This window comes from Ovis canadensis, chromosome 22 (assembly GCF_042477335.2).
Source record: "Ovis canadensis isolate MfBH-ARS-UI-01 breed Bighorn chromosome 22, ARS-UI_OviCan_v2, whole genome shotgun sequence".
NCBI lineage: Eukaryota > Metazoa > Chordata > Mammalia > Artiodactyla > Bovidae > Ovis > Ovis canadensis.
In genome coordinates, this window is record NC_091266.1 from 22,659,115 (window position 1) to 22,676,434 (window position 17,320).

Here is a 17,320-nt window from a genome sequence, read left to right on the forward strand (position 1 = left end):
TGCTGCACTCAATATGCCAACAAATTTGGAAAACTCAGCAGTGGCCACAGGATTGGAAAAGGTCCGTTTTCATTCCAATCCCAAAGAAAGGCAACGCCAAAGAATGCTCAAACTACTGCACAATTGCACTCATCTCACATGCTAGTAAAGTAATGCTCAAAATTCTCCAAACCAGGCTTCAGCAATACGTGAACCATGAACTTCCTGATGTTCAAGCTGGTTTTAGAAAAGACAGAGGAACCAGATATCAAATTGCCAACATCCATTGGATCATGGAAAAAGCAAGAGAGTTCCAGAAAAACATCTGTTTCTTCTTTATTGACTATGCCAAAGCCTTTGACTGTGTGGATCACAATAAAGTGTGGAAAATTCTGAAAGAGAAGGGAATACCAGACCACCTAACCTGCCTCTTGAGAAATCTGTATGCAGGTCAGGAAGCAACAGTTAGAACTGGAAATGGAACAACAGACTGGTTCCAAATAGGAAAAGGAGTACGCCAAGGCTGTATATTGTCACCCTGCTTATTTAACTTCTATGCAGAGTACATCATGAGAAACGCTGGACTGGAAGAAACACAAGCTGGAATCAAGATTGCCAGGAGAAATCTCAATAACCTCAGATATGCAGATGACACCACCCTTATGGCAGAAAGTGAAGAGGAGCTAAAAAGCTTCTTGATGAAAGTGAAAGAGGAGAGTGAAAAAGTTGGCTTAAAGCTCAACATTCAGAAAACTAAGATCATGGCATCTGGTCCCATCCCTTCATGAGAAATAGGTGGGGAAACAGTGGAAACAGTGTCAGACTTTACTTTTTTGGGCTCCAAAATCACTGCAGATGGTGATTGCAGCCATGAAATTAAAAGATGCTTACTCCTTGGAAGACAAGTTATGACCAACCTAGATAGCATATTCAAAAGCAGGGACATTACTTTGCCGACTAAGGTCCGTCTAGTCAAGGCTATGGTTTTTCCTGTGGTCATGTATGGATGTGAGAGTTGGACTGTGAAGAAGGCTGAGCGCCGAAGAATTGATGCGTTTGAACTGTGATGTTGCAGAAGACTCTTGAGGGTCCCTTGGACTGCAAGGAGATCCAACCAGTCCATTCTGAAGGAGATCAGCCCTGGGATTTCTCTGGAGGGAATGATGCTAAAGCTGAAGCTCCAGTACTTTGGCCACTTCATGTGAAGAGTTGACTCATTGGAAAAGACTCTGATGCTGGGAGGGATTGGGGGCAGTAGGAGAAAGGGACAACCGAGGATGAGATGGCTGGATGGCATCACGGACTCGATGGACGTGAGTCTGAGTGAACTCCGGGAGATGGTGATGAACAGGGAGGCCTGGCGTGCTGCGATTCATGGGGTCGCAAAGAGTCGGACACGACTGAGCGACTGAACTGAACTGAACTCAGTCCTTGTGTACCCTGCCCCTATCCTTTAAAGATCTTCCCCTCACGCTGGAAGTTTTGTTTCGTAATGAATGGAATGAAACAGTCAATAAGAAAGTATATCCACATACAAACATCTACCCTCATCTGGGGCTATTTTGTCTAAATAATTGATTTGTCCGTCTATAATCCATTCTTCTCACAGAGAGCTATCATTTAAACACAACCCAAATCATGTCATTTTATGGCTTAGAACCCTAAAAATCTTCTCATTGCACTTAAAAACCTTATCATAACTCCTATCACAATCAGCAAAGTCCCCTGCCACCTGGCCTTGGCTATTTTCTTTAGCCTCATCTCATTTCACTGTAATTTTTTTTTTCCCTATTCCTTAAGAACAGCAAACTCATTCCTAGTTTAGGATATTATGCTTTCTCTTCTCTCTGTCCTATACACATGGCATCCTGTATCTGCTTTTAGATTTCAGCTTGAGACCAGAGAGGTCTTCCCTCCCTAAACCAATAAAGAGTGGCCTTCTCACTCAATGCTATTTTGATGCCATTTCCTTATGTCTCATCTGTACCTTCCACTGAAACATGCTTTGTGTGGACAAGGTCCTGAATCCCAGAGCTTGGAACAGTTACTGGCACATGGCAGATGTTCCATAAGTATTTGTTTTAACAAGGCTATAAGCTTCTTTGTGAAACACAATGATTATACAGGCTTTCTTTTCAAAACGATCTGGGATTCTTTCATTTTCTTGTAGTTGTTGCAGGAAGAAAGACAGCTCAATTATTATGCAAGCACATTTTCCTTTAATGTTAAGTGACACTGGTATTGCTTTTGTTCTTCCAAATTTGCTTCACTCTATCTGATACATAATTTAATCTAATTTCTCATTGTGCTTGTTTATTCAACATGAATTGAACACTTTTGTGCATTGGGTAGTACATTCATACGTCTAACTACATATTTTGGCTGTTTACTTCATTTGTATGTCTTCAGAGCAAATGTGTGGGCACTTAATCATCTGTTTCTATTTTCATGCAGTTTTGCTGTAGACTGTACTGTGGCTTGTATAACATAAATTAAGGCATCTTCTGATGAGAAAATCGGACATAAAATACTAAAATATTTCTTTGGTCAAAATTATTTATAGAGCTATGGCTATTGTTTTGCAAAACATAGCAAATGCTTCCACAGCTGTGGAAAAGAAAGAAAATGATTAAAGCATTTCATGGGGTTTTATTATATTTTATTTTGGACAGGCTTGATTGGGGCCAGTGATTTTGCACTTTATTTCATTTCGTTTAGAAAAAAAGAAAAAGAAAAAGGTCATCAGAGAGTTCTTCAGTGTATTCAACAAAGAACAGAACTGGGGAAAGCAGCTTTTCATTTACAGAGGTTGCAAGTACAGCGGTTGGCACATTCAGAAAAAAAGGAAGCCAGTAATTTTTTCTCAGGGATCTCTTATATTTTAACATAGGAATCAAATGTTACTTCTGTTTTACTTTGTGTTCCCATATAAGATGAGAGAGAACAGTAAATCCTAGGAGAGCTCACTCTGATAAAAGACTCTTGAGAATTTGTGGACATAAACCTTTGAAATTCTGTGTATCATATAATTACTGGCATTGTGAGCGGTGGTGGTTTAGTCACTAAGTCCTGTCCGACTCTTGTGACCCCGTGGACTGTAGCCCACCAGGCTCCTCTGTCCATGAGATTTTCCAGGCAAGAATACTGGACTGAATTGCCATTTCCTTCTCCAGGGGATCTTCCCGACCAAGGAATTGAACCTGTGTCTCCTGCATTTCAGGCAGATTCTTTACTGACTGAGTTATGAGGTATTGTGAGTAAGTACTTAGAGACAAAAACTTTTTCAGTATCTTTCCGGTTAATCTCTATGATAGCACAACTCCAAAAAATTCTTCAGCCTCCTGAGACTAAAATCCATTGATCCCAGTCACTCACTGACCCTTGTTCCTTCCAGCATCCCTCTCCTTCTTGCCCAATCGAAATTCCAGGAGTAGTCTCTATAATCCTTCCTTCACTTGCATCTTCAACCCCTTTTCCCTCTTTCAACCACTCAGCTTTCCCTGGCAAAATGCCAGCCCTAGTTAAATCCCCTTCTTTGTCTACTTGGGACTTGAATCTAGAGAAACAAATGGGGCTGAAAAAGCACACAAGAGCAAATGGGCTGGCAAGCAAGACAGAATGCACAGCCCCCTCACTTGACTAAACTTAGGCTCCTCTCTGATACTATCAGGCTCCCGATTTCCCTTTTCTTAGGGTGTTTACTTTAGAAAATTTTCAACTGTAAATTCTCAATTTGCCTGTTTTGAGATACACATCTTCTTCCAGGCTGATGATCTCCTGTTTTACAGCTCAGGAATGTCTTTCTCAAGGACTAAATAAGGACAAAAATCCTTCCTACCCTGGAAGGTAGAGCTAGGATGAAAATCAGGAAATATATAACCCCAAACCCCTCTCTCCTCCATGAATATTCTGTCCATTTATTTTCACACCTCATATAACCAACTTGCCAAAGAAACTCAGGGCAACTGCCCACCTGGTTCCCAGCTCTTCCCTTAAGAGCTTAATAAATCTTCACTTTTCTTTCTTGACTTCCATCTCATTTCTGAATTCTTTCTGCAATGAGACAAGAACCTACTCTGTGGTAACACCCCTACTGGAATACTTTTCCACCAACCCATTCCAGTGCTTTAAAAATTCTCCCATCCTTTGGTGCAACAGAGTGGAGTTTGATCTACCTGTCTTATCATACATCCTGGATGAACTCTTTTTGCCTGTTTAATTGAGATTTGGGATTGGTAATATCCAATAGTGCCTGCATGATGATTGGCAATCATACTATGCCTTCCTAGTCCATTTCCTCTTCTACTTTTCTCATACCTTCTCTTCTGTCTTCAAACCTCTCAAACATCTGCCCCATAGTTGGTGGTCTTGCTTTCTAGATCACTGAGAAATTAGATGTCAGAACAGATTTGCCACAGAGCCAGCCATTCCATCAACCTCCCTGCCTGCATAATTGCCCAGGTACTGTGGCTTCCTTGTTTCTATAGGCACCAGGGACCCTATACTCTTGTGTTCACTCAAGCTCTACTTGTCTAAACCTCCTGCATTTCTCCTGCTTCAATATTTCCTGTGCTTTATAGGTGCAGAGAAAAAGAAGTGACCGTGATAGTTTCACATTCACACATACAATTACATGCATAAAATACTCATATGCTAAAAAAAAAAGTACCCAACCTTCTAATTCATGTTATAAATTTGCTAATTTATATCTTCAGAGTAGCAATGACTACAGTGTTGCTTATCACCAATTGAAATAAGAGATATATATGCCATCTCCCTTTCTTGGAAATCAAAGTAACAATATGTTTGCCACAGTGAAAAAATTTCCTTCTGCTATAGTTAAGTTGATTTTCACATTACTAATTGCCTATAAATGTCAGATATGCTGGAGCTGCTTTTATTTGAAGCCAAATATATATCTCATCCCAGTGCTCAAAAAAACGTAAAAGGTCTCTGCAGTTTGTGACTTATTGCACAGCTGTGATGGGTTGAGTCCCATCTCAAAAAGTTCAAGGACTAAAAACAATTACCTCTTCAAGGACGTCAGCAAGCTTACTGAGGATCTCTTCAGGAAGGCTCTGGAATGTTGGAACGCTGAAAAACAATACAGAGATGATGCTGAAGGCATGTACTGCAGCTCACTTTTATAAATAAAACAGCAATATATCTGAATGAACATGCAAAAAGATCTCTTCACTAAGAATCTTCAGATGAAGATCATAGCAATAACTTAAGCATAAATCTGAAGACTAACAGGGGAAATGTACAAGAAAGAATTGGAGGTTGGACAGAACTTTCATGATGTCCAAGAAAGAATTGGAGGTTGGACAGAACTGAGTTCAAATTTCACTTAGATTTCCTTGTGTGACCTTGAATGCCTCAGTTACAACGGGGAGAAAACCACCCTCTCCCTTATCAGCCTGCTGTCACGAGATTCCTTCCAGTCCCATCACCCTCTCCAGGAACTCCCCCTACATATACATACTCTCTGTCTCCCCTCTCAACAGGCCAACTGCTACCCATCTTTTAAGACGTAGCTTGATTGCCGACACGTTCAGCACTGCAAGCATGCATTCAATAATACTGGACGTTTCCCACTTTCACCAGTCTCTCCCCAGCTAGATAAGGTTTGCCTATTATGATCTCTTTTATCCCTTCCTGCAATTGTAATTAGATAATTAGTCAGATATTTGCTACTGGCCGTCCTTACTGCCAAAATCAAACGCCACAAAAATAAGACCTGTATCTATTTTGCTCAGTTCCTATATCTTTAGTGATTTGTTAACAACTCAAGAACATGTGTTGAATAAAGTTATGAAAAGATGGATGTCCAAATGCTTCCCAGGACAGTTATAGGGATCAGATCAGACAGGATGGAGAAAAAAAGTCCAGATTCATAGTAGACCCTGAAAAATGTCTTCTCAGCTTCTGATTAGGGAAACTCACAGACCAGCAAGGAAATATTGAATTACGTTGAATACACAAATCAACGAAACTTATTTTCTATGGATAATAACAGCAGCTTTAAAAGAAAAAAAAAACTTATTAACATAAAATTCTTGAAAATCCACTCCACTAGAAAATCTAACTGGGATGTGGAACTAAATTCTCATGTAACCCTATTTCAATCTTGAGTAGAGAAAAGACTATAGATGAGTGGATATACATTTGTATGTAAGGTATTTTATTAAAGACTGATCTTTAGATAAACTCAATCTTTAGGTAAACTGCTATAGAACAAACATTTAAATGAGTTAGATGAGCGGGATGAGACTTATCTCAGCTTTGTTGCTAGAGGACAATGGTTTTGGCTTGATTAGAATGAATACAATGTAAGAAGCCAGAACATCGTGTTTGGATATAAGCATGAAAGTTTTACTGTTAATTTGTCACTGATTCCCATTACTTAGTGTAGAGCCTATTGATAAAATCCTAAGGTTTTATGCAGAGGTAAAACGATTCACCAGGACCATCTGTTCCACCAGATTTACTGCTATGGTCTGAGCCACGCGGGTTTTAATTTCCAGAAGGCGGTCTATTTCAGCAGCTGGATGAAACATATCAGAGAAAGAGAGGAAGACAGAGGAAGCTGTTTCCATGAGTTATGCAGGCTGAAAAAGCTAGTCCTTCCATGTTCTTTTAATGAGCTACATATTTCAGTTTCTTCTGAGATGCAAGAATAATTAGAATATTTCTATCCCGGTGGGTATTTATGAAAAACACAAACTACAACTGAGTTTTTCTCATTTCATTATAATTGGCTGCCTTCTTTAGAGAGCCCTAATACTTCTGTGGTAAGTCTATGTCAAGCCACTCTATATTTTCATTTTCATGAGCATTCTTAGTCATGAGAAAAAAATAATATTTGCATGACTATGTAACCCACTAAAGAAAACAAAACCGTTAAGTTTTAGGAGGTCATTTTAATAAATTATTTTTTATAATTTTACTTAGTTTTTAAAAATTTAGCTTCATTTAGGTATAATTGACAAAAATGCAAGATATTTAAAGTGAAAATAGTGAAACAATTCCTCTCATCCAGTTAACCTAATTAACACATTTGTATATTTATTCTTACGTACTTTTCAAATGTATAAGTTCTACTCTTTTTGTAAATTTCAGTTATACAATACAGTGCTGTCAACTATGGTTAGAAGCTGAAACTCTGTAACCTATTCCCCCGACTTCTCAGTCCCTGACAACTACTGTTGTATGTTTTCATGAGTTCTTCATTTAGATTCCACGTAGAGGTGATGCCATGAAGTATTTTTCTCCCTCTGTCCAGCATAATGCCCTCAAGGCCCACCCATGTAGTAGAAAACAAAATAGCTGGATTTCCTTCTAATGTATTATTTCATATTATACAATAATATTCCGTTGTTTGTGTGTGTGTGTGTATGTACATATATACACATATGGACTTCCCTGGTGGTTCAGTGGTAAAGAATCCCACTACAATGCAGGAAAAACAGGAGACGTGGGCTTGATCCCTAGATGGGGGAAGATCCTCTGGAGGAGGGCGTGGCAACCCGCTCCAGCATTCTTGCCCGAAGAATTCCATAGACAGAGGAGCCTGGTGGTCTACAGTCCACAGAGTCACAAAGAGTCAGACACAACTAAAGTGACTGAGCATGAACACACACACACATGATCTTCACACACACACACACACACACACACACATGATCTTTTACAATCTTAAATGCTTCAAAACATTCAGTGCCATTTATTATCAATAAAAATTAAGGATGATTTTAAAGAAGAAACACTAATGAATTCTTGGTAACAATTTAAGCACTTTCAAATCTAATAAAGTGGAAATCAATTAACAGGAAATAAATACTTATCAAAGAACCATTGTTATAGTCATCCATTTTATAGCTAAAATAACTGGGATCTTGAGACTCTTCTAGAGGTCACAACACAATACAGATAAGAAAGAAAAAGGAAGAACATTTTTATCTGAATGACTATCATGCTGATGACTTGTTGAGCTACCCACCTCACAGCAGGCTTCCCTGGTGTCTCAGATGATAAAGAATACACCTGCAATGTGGGAGACCTGGGTTCGATCCCTGAGTTGGGAAGATCCCCTGGAGGAGAAGGACATGGCAACCCACTCCAGTACTCTTGCCTGGAGAATCCCCACGGACAGAGGAGCCTGGTGGACTACAGTCCGTGGGGTTGCAAAGAGTCAGACACGACCGAGTGATTAAGAACAGCAGAGCAGAGCACACTTCACAATAAAACTATTTTAAAATACCTCATGTAATTTTTAAAACCATGCCATATTCTTTTAATGACTTAGAAGTGAAGCAATAATATGAATAACCTTTGATTCAGTGACTTCATTTATTAACTAACTTTTTACTATGAAAAATGTCAAATAAATGGAAACGCTGAAAGAAGAGCTCAAGAATCACCTGTATCCCCACCACCTAGATTAGCAACTGTTAACACTGTGCCATCTTTATCTGCCTTCAATCCATCTAACTTTATATGCATATTGATAAATAGGTTTATAGATATTTTTGATGATAATCTGAAAGCAAACTGTAGGTTTCATGAAATTCCATCCCAAATATTTGCACATACAGATCTAAAAATAAGAACAATTTAAACATACTATTATGTTACTTATGATATCATTTTGTGCCCAATCATTCAAAATTTACAGAAAAGGAAACAAATTTTTAATGTAAACATGATGAAGTTTTTAAGCTTAAAATTGTTTGGTACACCTTTTCAAAGTGCAAATGAAGAAGTAAGTGAAGCCCCTGACGGAATGAGTTACCATACTCCACTGACTGGAGAAGACATAACAGGAGGCCGAAAAATAAAGTCTTAGAGAGCTGACTTTGCTGAACGACTGCTGGAGAAGGCGGTAAAGAAATTATTGTAATGCCTCTTTTCAAAGATACCGTACTTTGCTGAATTAAAGATTTTGCTGCAAACACAAAGATGGGTGAAAATCTTGTCCACAGAATTGCACTTTTGCCCTATAAATGGATTGATCAGTCATGGCGGGACTAGCTCTTTGGCTACTGTTCATTTGACATGAGAATCAACCAATCATTAAGGAAGACCGCACATGAATACGTGGTGATAAACACAAATGGTGCTGGACTACTTAGCTGGAAGAACTTTTCAAATGGAAGACCTACTGAAACTGAGTGGGGCCCTATGGAGCTCCACGGCACGGAGGTCTTTTTTTGTCCCTGTTCCCTGTAGACAAAACTCATGACCTTTCCTGAGTTCCAAAGGGCAGTTTCTAACAGTTGCTCTTCAAGAAAATTGGAGATATCAAGGGAATATTTCATGTAGAGATAGGCATGATAAAGGAGAAAAACAGCAAGTATCTAATAGAGACAGAAGAGATTAAGAAGAGGGGTCAAGAATACACAGAACTATACAAAAAATATCTTAATGACCTGGATAACCATGATGGTGTAGTCACTCACCTAGAGCCAGATATCCTGGAATGAGAAGTCAAGTGGACCTCTGGAAGCATTACTATGAACAAAGCTAGTGGAGGTGATGGGATTCCAGCTGAGCTATTTCAGATCAACTGTGCTCATTTCATATGCTAGCAAGGTTATGCTGAAAATCCTTCAAGCTAGGCTTCAGCAGTACATGATCTGAGAACTTCCAGATGTAAACAAACTGGGTTTAGAAATGGCAGAGGAACAAGAGATCAAATTGCCAACATTCGCTGGAGCACAGAAAAGCAACGGAATTTGAGAAGAACAACTAGTTCTGCTTCACTGACTATACCAAAGCCTTTGACTGTGTGGATCACAATAAACTGTAGAAAATTCTCAAAGAGATAAGAATACCATATGACCTTAGTTGCCTCCTGAGAAGCCTATATGCAGGTCAAGAAACAACAGTTAGAACCAGACATGGAACAATGGACTGGTTCAAAACTGGGAAAGCAGTAAGTCAAGGCTATATATTGTCACCCTGCTTATTTAACTTCTATGCAGAGTACCTCATGCAAGATGCTAGACTGGAAGAATCACAAAGTGGAATCCAGACTGCTGGGAGAAATATTAACAACTTCAGATACATAGATGATAGCACCCTAATGGCAGAAAGCAAAGACGAACTAAAGAGCCTCTTGACTAAAGTGAAAGAGGAGAGTGAAAAAGCTGGCCTAAAACTCAACATTCAAAAAACTAAGATCATGGCGTCCAGCGCCATCACTTCATGGCAAATAGATGGGGGAAAATGGAAGCAGTGAGAGACTTTATTTTCTTGGGCTCCAAAATCACTGCAGGTGGTGACTGTAGCCATGAAATTAAAAGACACTTGCTCCTTGGAAGAAAAGCTATGACCAACCTAGACAGCATATTAAGAAGCAGAGATATTACTTTGCTGACAAAGGTCTGTCTGTGATTTTTCCAGTAATCACGTATGGATGTGAGATTTGGTCCATTGAGAAGGCTGATCACTGATGAGTTGATGCTTTCAAACTGTGGTGCTAAAGAAGATTCTTGAGAGTCCCTTGGTCAGCAAGGAGACCCAACCAGTTAATCCTAAAGGAAATCAACACTGGATATTCATTAGAAGGATTGAAGCTCTAATACTGAAGATAAAGGTCTAATACTTTGGTTACCTGACTCGAGTTGACTCACTGGAAAAGACCCTGATGCTGGGGAAGACTGAAGGCAAGAGAAGAAGGGGGCAACAGAGGATGAGATAGTTGGATGGCATCACCGACTCAACGGACATGAGTTTGAGCAATCTCTGAGAGATAGTGAAGGACAGAGAAGCCTGGCGTGCTGCAGACCATTGGGTACAAAGTGTTGTACAGGACAACAACAATAATCAAGAGAGAAGCAGCCAGGGAAACAACAGAGGCAAAACTAAAGGGTCCAGAGAAGGCCATCAAGATTAGGAGGTTAACGGATTAAAGGCATGCAAGCCCTCTGTGTGCGTTAAGTCGCTTGTGTGACCCCATGAACTGTAGCCCACCAGGCTCCTCTGTCCACGCGATTCTCCAGGCAACAATACTGGAGTGGGTTGCCATGCTCTCCTCCAGGCTCCCCACACACCTTAATCTTGTCAGAGATCCCACCCTTGGACCATTGTTATAAACCCCCTCATCAAACCCTCTGGGCGTTGAGACACATAGTTGTTCCAGGCAGGAACCCACTTTGTCCCCCTTTTTCCGGCAAAGTAATAAAGCTATCCCTTTCTACTTCACCTAAAACTCTATCTCCAAGGTTCAATCTGGCACTGGTGTACAGAGAGTTGAGCTTTTAGCATTATTATGTTGCACTGGTGGTGTAAAAGCAAAGCCCCCTCAACACAAATTAAGGCAGTGACACCAAGTATGTGTGTGCTAAGTCACTTCAGTCGTGTCCAACTCTTTGCAACCCTATGGACTGTAGCCCACCAGGCTCCTCTGTCCATGGGATTCTCCAGGCAATAATACAGGAGTGGGTTCCCATACCCTCCTCCAGGGGATCTCCCCAACCCAGAGATTGAACTAGAGTCACTTTATATATTCTGCTTTGGCAGGTGGGTTCTTTACCACTAGCACCACCTGGGAAGTCTGGAGGTTCCACCAAGACTTGAACTTGGATCGCTGGATTCAGAGTCTAGAGTGCTAATCACTACACCATAGCCCTAGTATACTAGTCATCATTATATTCTTATACTTACATTATATCCTTTACTCACTATATATGGAATATCAAGTATATTAGTCAGTATAGTCTTATACACACAGAAAAAATTGATAAAGTAAAAATCTAGTTTTAGTTTAAACTGTTTTGGTGAATCACTGAGTTATTAATTGCATTGAATTTTAACCCTTGAGTACACATCATTTTAACATTCTATATGACAAAATGGCAAACATTGAGAATGTGTCTCTGCTGCTTACTGAAGTACAATGGTTTTCTCAAGAAAAATCCCTTGTATAATTGCTGCAGTTGCAAGCTGAATTAGCCACTTTTTTATACAGCATAAGTTTTTACTAGGCAAAAATCATAAACTGTGCTTATTCAGACTTGAGTATTTGGCAGATAATTTTTCAAAGAAAAAACAAAGTGAGACTGTCACTTCAAGGGAAACAACAGATAGCATTTGCTGCCAATAATAAAATTCTAAGTTTCAAATGAAAGCTCAGACTTCAGAAAACTTTTATCTGCCATTGTGGACTTAATGATTTTCTAATAATTGAAGACTTTTTTGATGGGATCATTGGTGAATGTTGATATTAACAAATGTGATTCTTTTGGTATCATAAATTTTGTAATTTCTGAACCAGTATTTTCCAGATGATTAATGTATGACGTTACAAGGTCATGCAGAGAAAGAGCTATTCCAAGTACAAGATGGGTAAACAGATTACAATTTAATAAAGTAAGAAAAGTTCATTGATATGGTTTCAGATTTCACATTACAACTAAGTTGTAAGAAAGTACCCTTTGCTGGGCTTTGGTGTAGTGTCAAATAAGAATGTCTACTATTATCGGAAAAGGCCATTAATATACTCTTCCCTTTTTATGCTCTATATCTTTGTGAGGCTGGTTTTTTTAAATACTTGAACCAAAAAAACCCAGAAATTCAACAGACTGAATAATACTGAAGCAGATATGAGAATGCGCTGTCTTCTAAGGCAGATACTGACAGACTTGCAAAAATATAAAATCAAGTTTCTTTTCACTGTTTTTTGTTTGTTTGTTTGTTTGTTTTGGAAAACATTTTCTTTAAAATAGGTTATATTAATATGTGAAAAAAATTAAAGTTTTAGTCGCTCAGTCACGTCTGACTCTTTGTGACCCCATGGACTATAGCCCGCCAGGCTCCTCTGTCCATGGAATTCTCCAGACAAAAACAGCAGAAAGCAAAAGTTGCTCAGTCGTGTCTGACTCTTTGTGATCCCATGGACTACACAGTCCATGGAATTCTACAGGCCAGAATACTGGAGTGCGTACCCTTTTCCTTCTCCAGGGGATCTTCCCAACCCAGGGTTCAAATCCAGGTCTCTGCATTGCTGGTGGATTCTTTACCAGCTGAGCCACAAAGGAGGCCCAAGAGCTACCCCTTCTCCAGGGCATCTTCCCAAACCAGCGTCTGAATCCAGGCCTCCTGCACTGCAGGTAACTTCTTTACTGTCTGAACCACCAGGGAAGACCAGGGTAATACGTGTTGTTATTTTTTTGCCCCAAGAATTTTTGTTTGAATATTTTGTTTGAAGCACACTACATTGGAGGACAAAGAGGCTGAGGATCTCGAAGGCACAGAGGTAAACCCACATTTCCCACAGAACTTTGGAACATCTATGAAGGGGCGCATGATAAGATTCTAAGAACAAAAAGTAGTACAGAGGTTTCTACAAAGTGATACAAAGCTCAGTTATACATATATATTCTGGAATTCAGAAACTGATACCTCTCTTAACGAAGGAAAACATTATAGCAAAAAAGAAAAAGTGGTACACTGAATGAGGAGACAAATCAACAAGCAAAAAGCTTCTAATATTTTGAATGAAAAACTTCAAAGACAAGTGCTCATTATAATCCACAAGATAAAATCAGTTATTTGGTAGGACTGTCACAAATCTACACACATTTTTTAATCAATTTTTTAACTGCATCCTATGAGGGTATACAGAGTATTATAGGAAACTGACTTTGTTTCACAGTGACTATATACCAGATTTACATTTTTGAACTTTTTTAATGACTTAGTGAATAAATTTTTAAAAATATGCTTATTTTTAACTCAACACAGTCAACATCAATAAATGATACCCACATGAGATTTGGAAAGAGTAGACTCAACAGAGGTGGTGAGAAGTGGTTGAGCTCTGCTATATTTGGGGAGTAGAAACAACACGATTTCCTAGCAGACTAAATGTGGGATGAGAGACAGAGGAGACAAGGATGACTGTACAATGGGAAGGAACATATACATGCAGGTTAAATGTTTTTCACATTGAATAAGCAATTTTTTTTAACCAACTCAGTAGCAAAGTGTTTGATTTTATCAGAAGACCTCAGTTTTTAAATATAACCAGAGAGCATCAGATATAGCCCTATATTTATTTTATTTTTTATTATAAATTTATTAATTTTAATTAGAGGCTAATTACTTTATAATATTATATTGGTTTTGCCATACATCAACATGAATCCACCACGGGTATCCACGTGTTCCCCATCCTGAACCTCCCTCCCACCTCCCTCCCTGTACCATCCCTCTGGGTCATCCCAGTGCACCAGCCCCAAGCATCCTGTATCCTGCATCGAACCTGGACTGGCGATTCATTTCATATATGATATTATACATGTTTCAATGCCATTCTCCCAAATCATCCCACCCTCTCCGTCTCCCACAGAAGATATCTCTTCAATAAACACTTCAAGAATGTCCTAACCTAGAACAAGACATACAGAGTTATATTAATTATTTTGAGGTAGCATTTAGAAAACAATAGCCTCTTCATTATGACATGAGACATCAGCCTTGTATTCAGTTTAATGACAAGAAAATTGACACATATTGTTTATTTCAGGCTTCCTACAGTTCATACTAACTAAATAAAAGCAGATGTATCTGGCTTACCAAAGAAATCAATTTCTATCGAATCTACTTTAATTGAAAGAATTAAAGTAAAGGTCCTTCTTAATCTTACAGGTATCTAATCTTTCCCCTTAGTAAGCTCAGCAAAAGGTTTTCTGCTCTCAACATACTTTTTTTTCTTAATTGAATCATTTGGCATTGATCTTGGTTCATTCTGTTATTGAAGCCTTAAAACTGGTCTTTCTCCACCCCCTTCCCAGCCTCCCACCAAAATATACTTCAGATTTATTTTATATCAGCAGCATTTAGTCCTTATCACACAATGGCTCCAACCCTTTAATAGCTGCCTGTCATCTTGCCCCAGATAATAAAAATTAGAAGAATTTTTTTCTTGCATGTAAAAATACTTTAGGTAAAACAAATCATTATAGAGACATGAGGCATAATTTTACTCTCTGTGTGATAAATACAAACTCCTTATCTAGGAAGACTCTATAGTGACTAAGCATATGTACTTTAGAATAAAGGAGAACAGCTGAATTAGGCTCTGCTACTTATTGTTAGCTATGCTTTTAATAAGTAATTTAACTTCACTAGGTTTCAGCCTCCTTAGATTAAAATAAAAGGGAATAACACCACCTGCTGCATAGGGCTGTGGTAAAAATGAGCTAGATGGTAGATATAAGACATTAAAAATGTACCTGGCACATAGTAAACATTTGCACCCACCGAGCCCCTGATGCTGGGAAAGATTGAAGGCAGGGGGAGACAGGAACCACAGAGGATGAAATGGTTGGATGGCATCACCTACTCAAGGGACGAGTTTGAGGAAGCTCTGGGAAATTGGGACGGACAGGGAGCATGGAGGGCTGCAGTCCATGGAGTCGCCAAGAGTCGGACGCAACTGAGCGACTGAACAACAACAGCAACAGAGACGAATTTTTTGCTGTCCTAACTGTTAACATTATTTAACACATTTCATAATTGAAACAAACTTTCTAATGCATCAGAAATGTATCTTAGTGTAGACTCAGGAGTGCTGAAAAGATCTATGTCTTCATTGTTTTAAATCAAATTATATCTGGAGTATCAACCCTTGTTTTTTAATGAGCTATTTAATCACATTCATTTTTTAGCTCTTCTTCAGGGTCATACCTGAACCCAGGGGGCATGTCATGCCCAGAAAGTAGGGGATAAAGTCTCTTATTTCTCTGCTACTATGGTCATAAAGAACCCTTGAAGTCACATCTCTATGGTTTATTGCCCACAGAGGAGGAAGGAATCCTTTGGTCAAGCTAGGAACTCTAGTGCTTCCCCTTCACCTCCTTAGGCATGTCCATGCAGAGGAACCCACTTCTTGGGGGGGAAAAAAAAGTGTATATATATATATGTGTGTGTGTGTGTGTGTGTGTGTGTGTGTGTGTGTAAGATCCTCCCCCTTCTCTTTTGACCCCAGACAATTCTTTGTAATCTCTTTATATGAATTTAGGCTTTAAAAATAGATAGGCAGTATCTTCTAGAAGTTTCTAGGACTGAGCAAAAACAGAGATTAAAAAAAAAAAAACAGGCAAAGAGCCTATGAAACTGCCTAAAAAGGTATAACATAGGGGGAAATATTTCAATAATTTATACCTGAACAAACTATCTTCCAGATCCCCTTATTTCAGGACCCTGATTCCCCATGCGAGCACCATCCACTACAACCAATCTTTCCCCACACAGAACGCAGCCACCGTCATGTAAACACTTGGACATAGAGGTGGGTAAAATGGCAGGGAAGGAAGAAAAGATCTGGGAAGAGGTTTCTAAACAGCTAGAAAGGAGCTCAAGGCCATTTGGGCAGAAAATTCCAAGATCCTGATCTTGGCATGGCACATCCTCTGGCTCCTCAGCAACAGCATGGATGTACGCAAAAGAAATTAGAGAGGAGTCCTTAAAAAGTAAATAATTCAGAGGAAGGCAGCTCCTAGAACGGAACCAGTGTCCTATTCCCTGGTTATCCATTCTCTTCTTGCTCTCACTGAGAGCTGCAGCCAGACACTGCCTTTCCCTACATAAGCCTAAGCCAAATGCATTTTGTTATATAAACCCTTCAGGTACATTCTCCACATCTCTTTATTCATTTGCAACGTGTCCGTTTAAATAATTAATGGTGGCATAAAATTTAAATTTTTTTCAATGATTAAAAAGAGAAAAATCTATGAAACTATTATCTCTGCTACTCTCATTAAGATAAGAGTTATATTCTCATCAATTAGGTATCTTAAACATCATCGTAACTCTAGGAGTATGTGCAAAAGACAGGCAAATCACTTTAGCTCAGTGAATCTTCTCACTTCAGCTCTAACTCACATATAACAATTCGAGGCTGAGTAATCTCAAACAAACACCATGAAATAATACGAAAGAATGTATGTGAAATTGCTTTTCAAACTAAAGCCCTAAACAAATTTCAATGGTCAGGTTTCATGTTAAAATAACAAAAATCCTAAAAGTATTATCTTGAAAACCATCCTCTATAACTACATTATAGTCAACTATAAACTTTTAGATTTGATTATAAAGTTTCCAGTTCTGCAGATTCATTTTCTAAAGCAACTATCAATCTCTTAGGCCAGATCCTTGCTCAAAATGTCCTAGGTCAGTTTCCAAATTTTTTAAAAAAAATCAGGTTAAATAAGTTATGTACTGAGATCCAAGAAATCAATGAATTACTATAAATTATAATAAAATATACAAAACAAATGTATCATTTTAAGTGCACAATGCAATGGCACTAAGAACATTCACATTGTTGTGC

At 38.8% G+C, this 17,320-nt stretch overlaps 1 protein-coding gene across 2 annotated transcripts in view; it reads right to left on the reverse strand.

Annotated features, from left to right (window-relative positions):
• The window catches only part of PRKG1 (protein kinase cGMP-dependent 1), a 1,303,224-nt gene that overhangs the window by 369,533 nt on the left and 916,371 nt on the right, over nt 1–17,320 (reverse strand). For both annotated transcript variants that reach the window (XM_069567846.1, XM_069567847.1), the window contains one exon: nt 5,010–5,073. In XM_069567846.1, the coding sequence (XP_069423947.1) occupies nt 5,010–5,073 (64 nt within the window). The remainder of the gene's footprint in view (nt 1–5,009; nt 5,074–17,320) is intronic.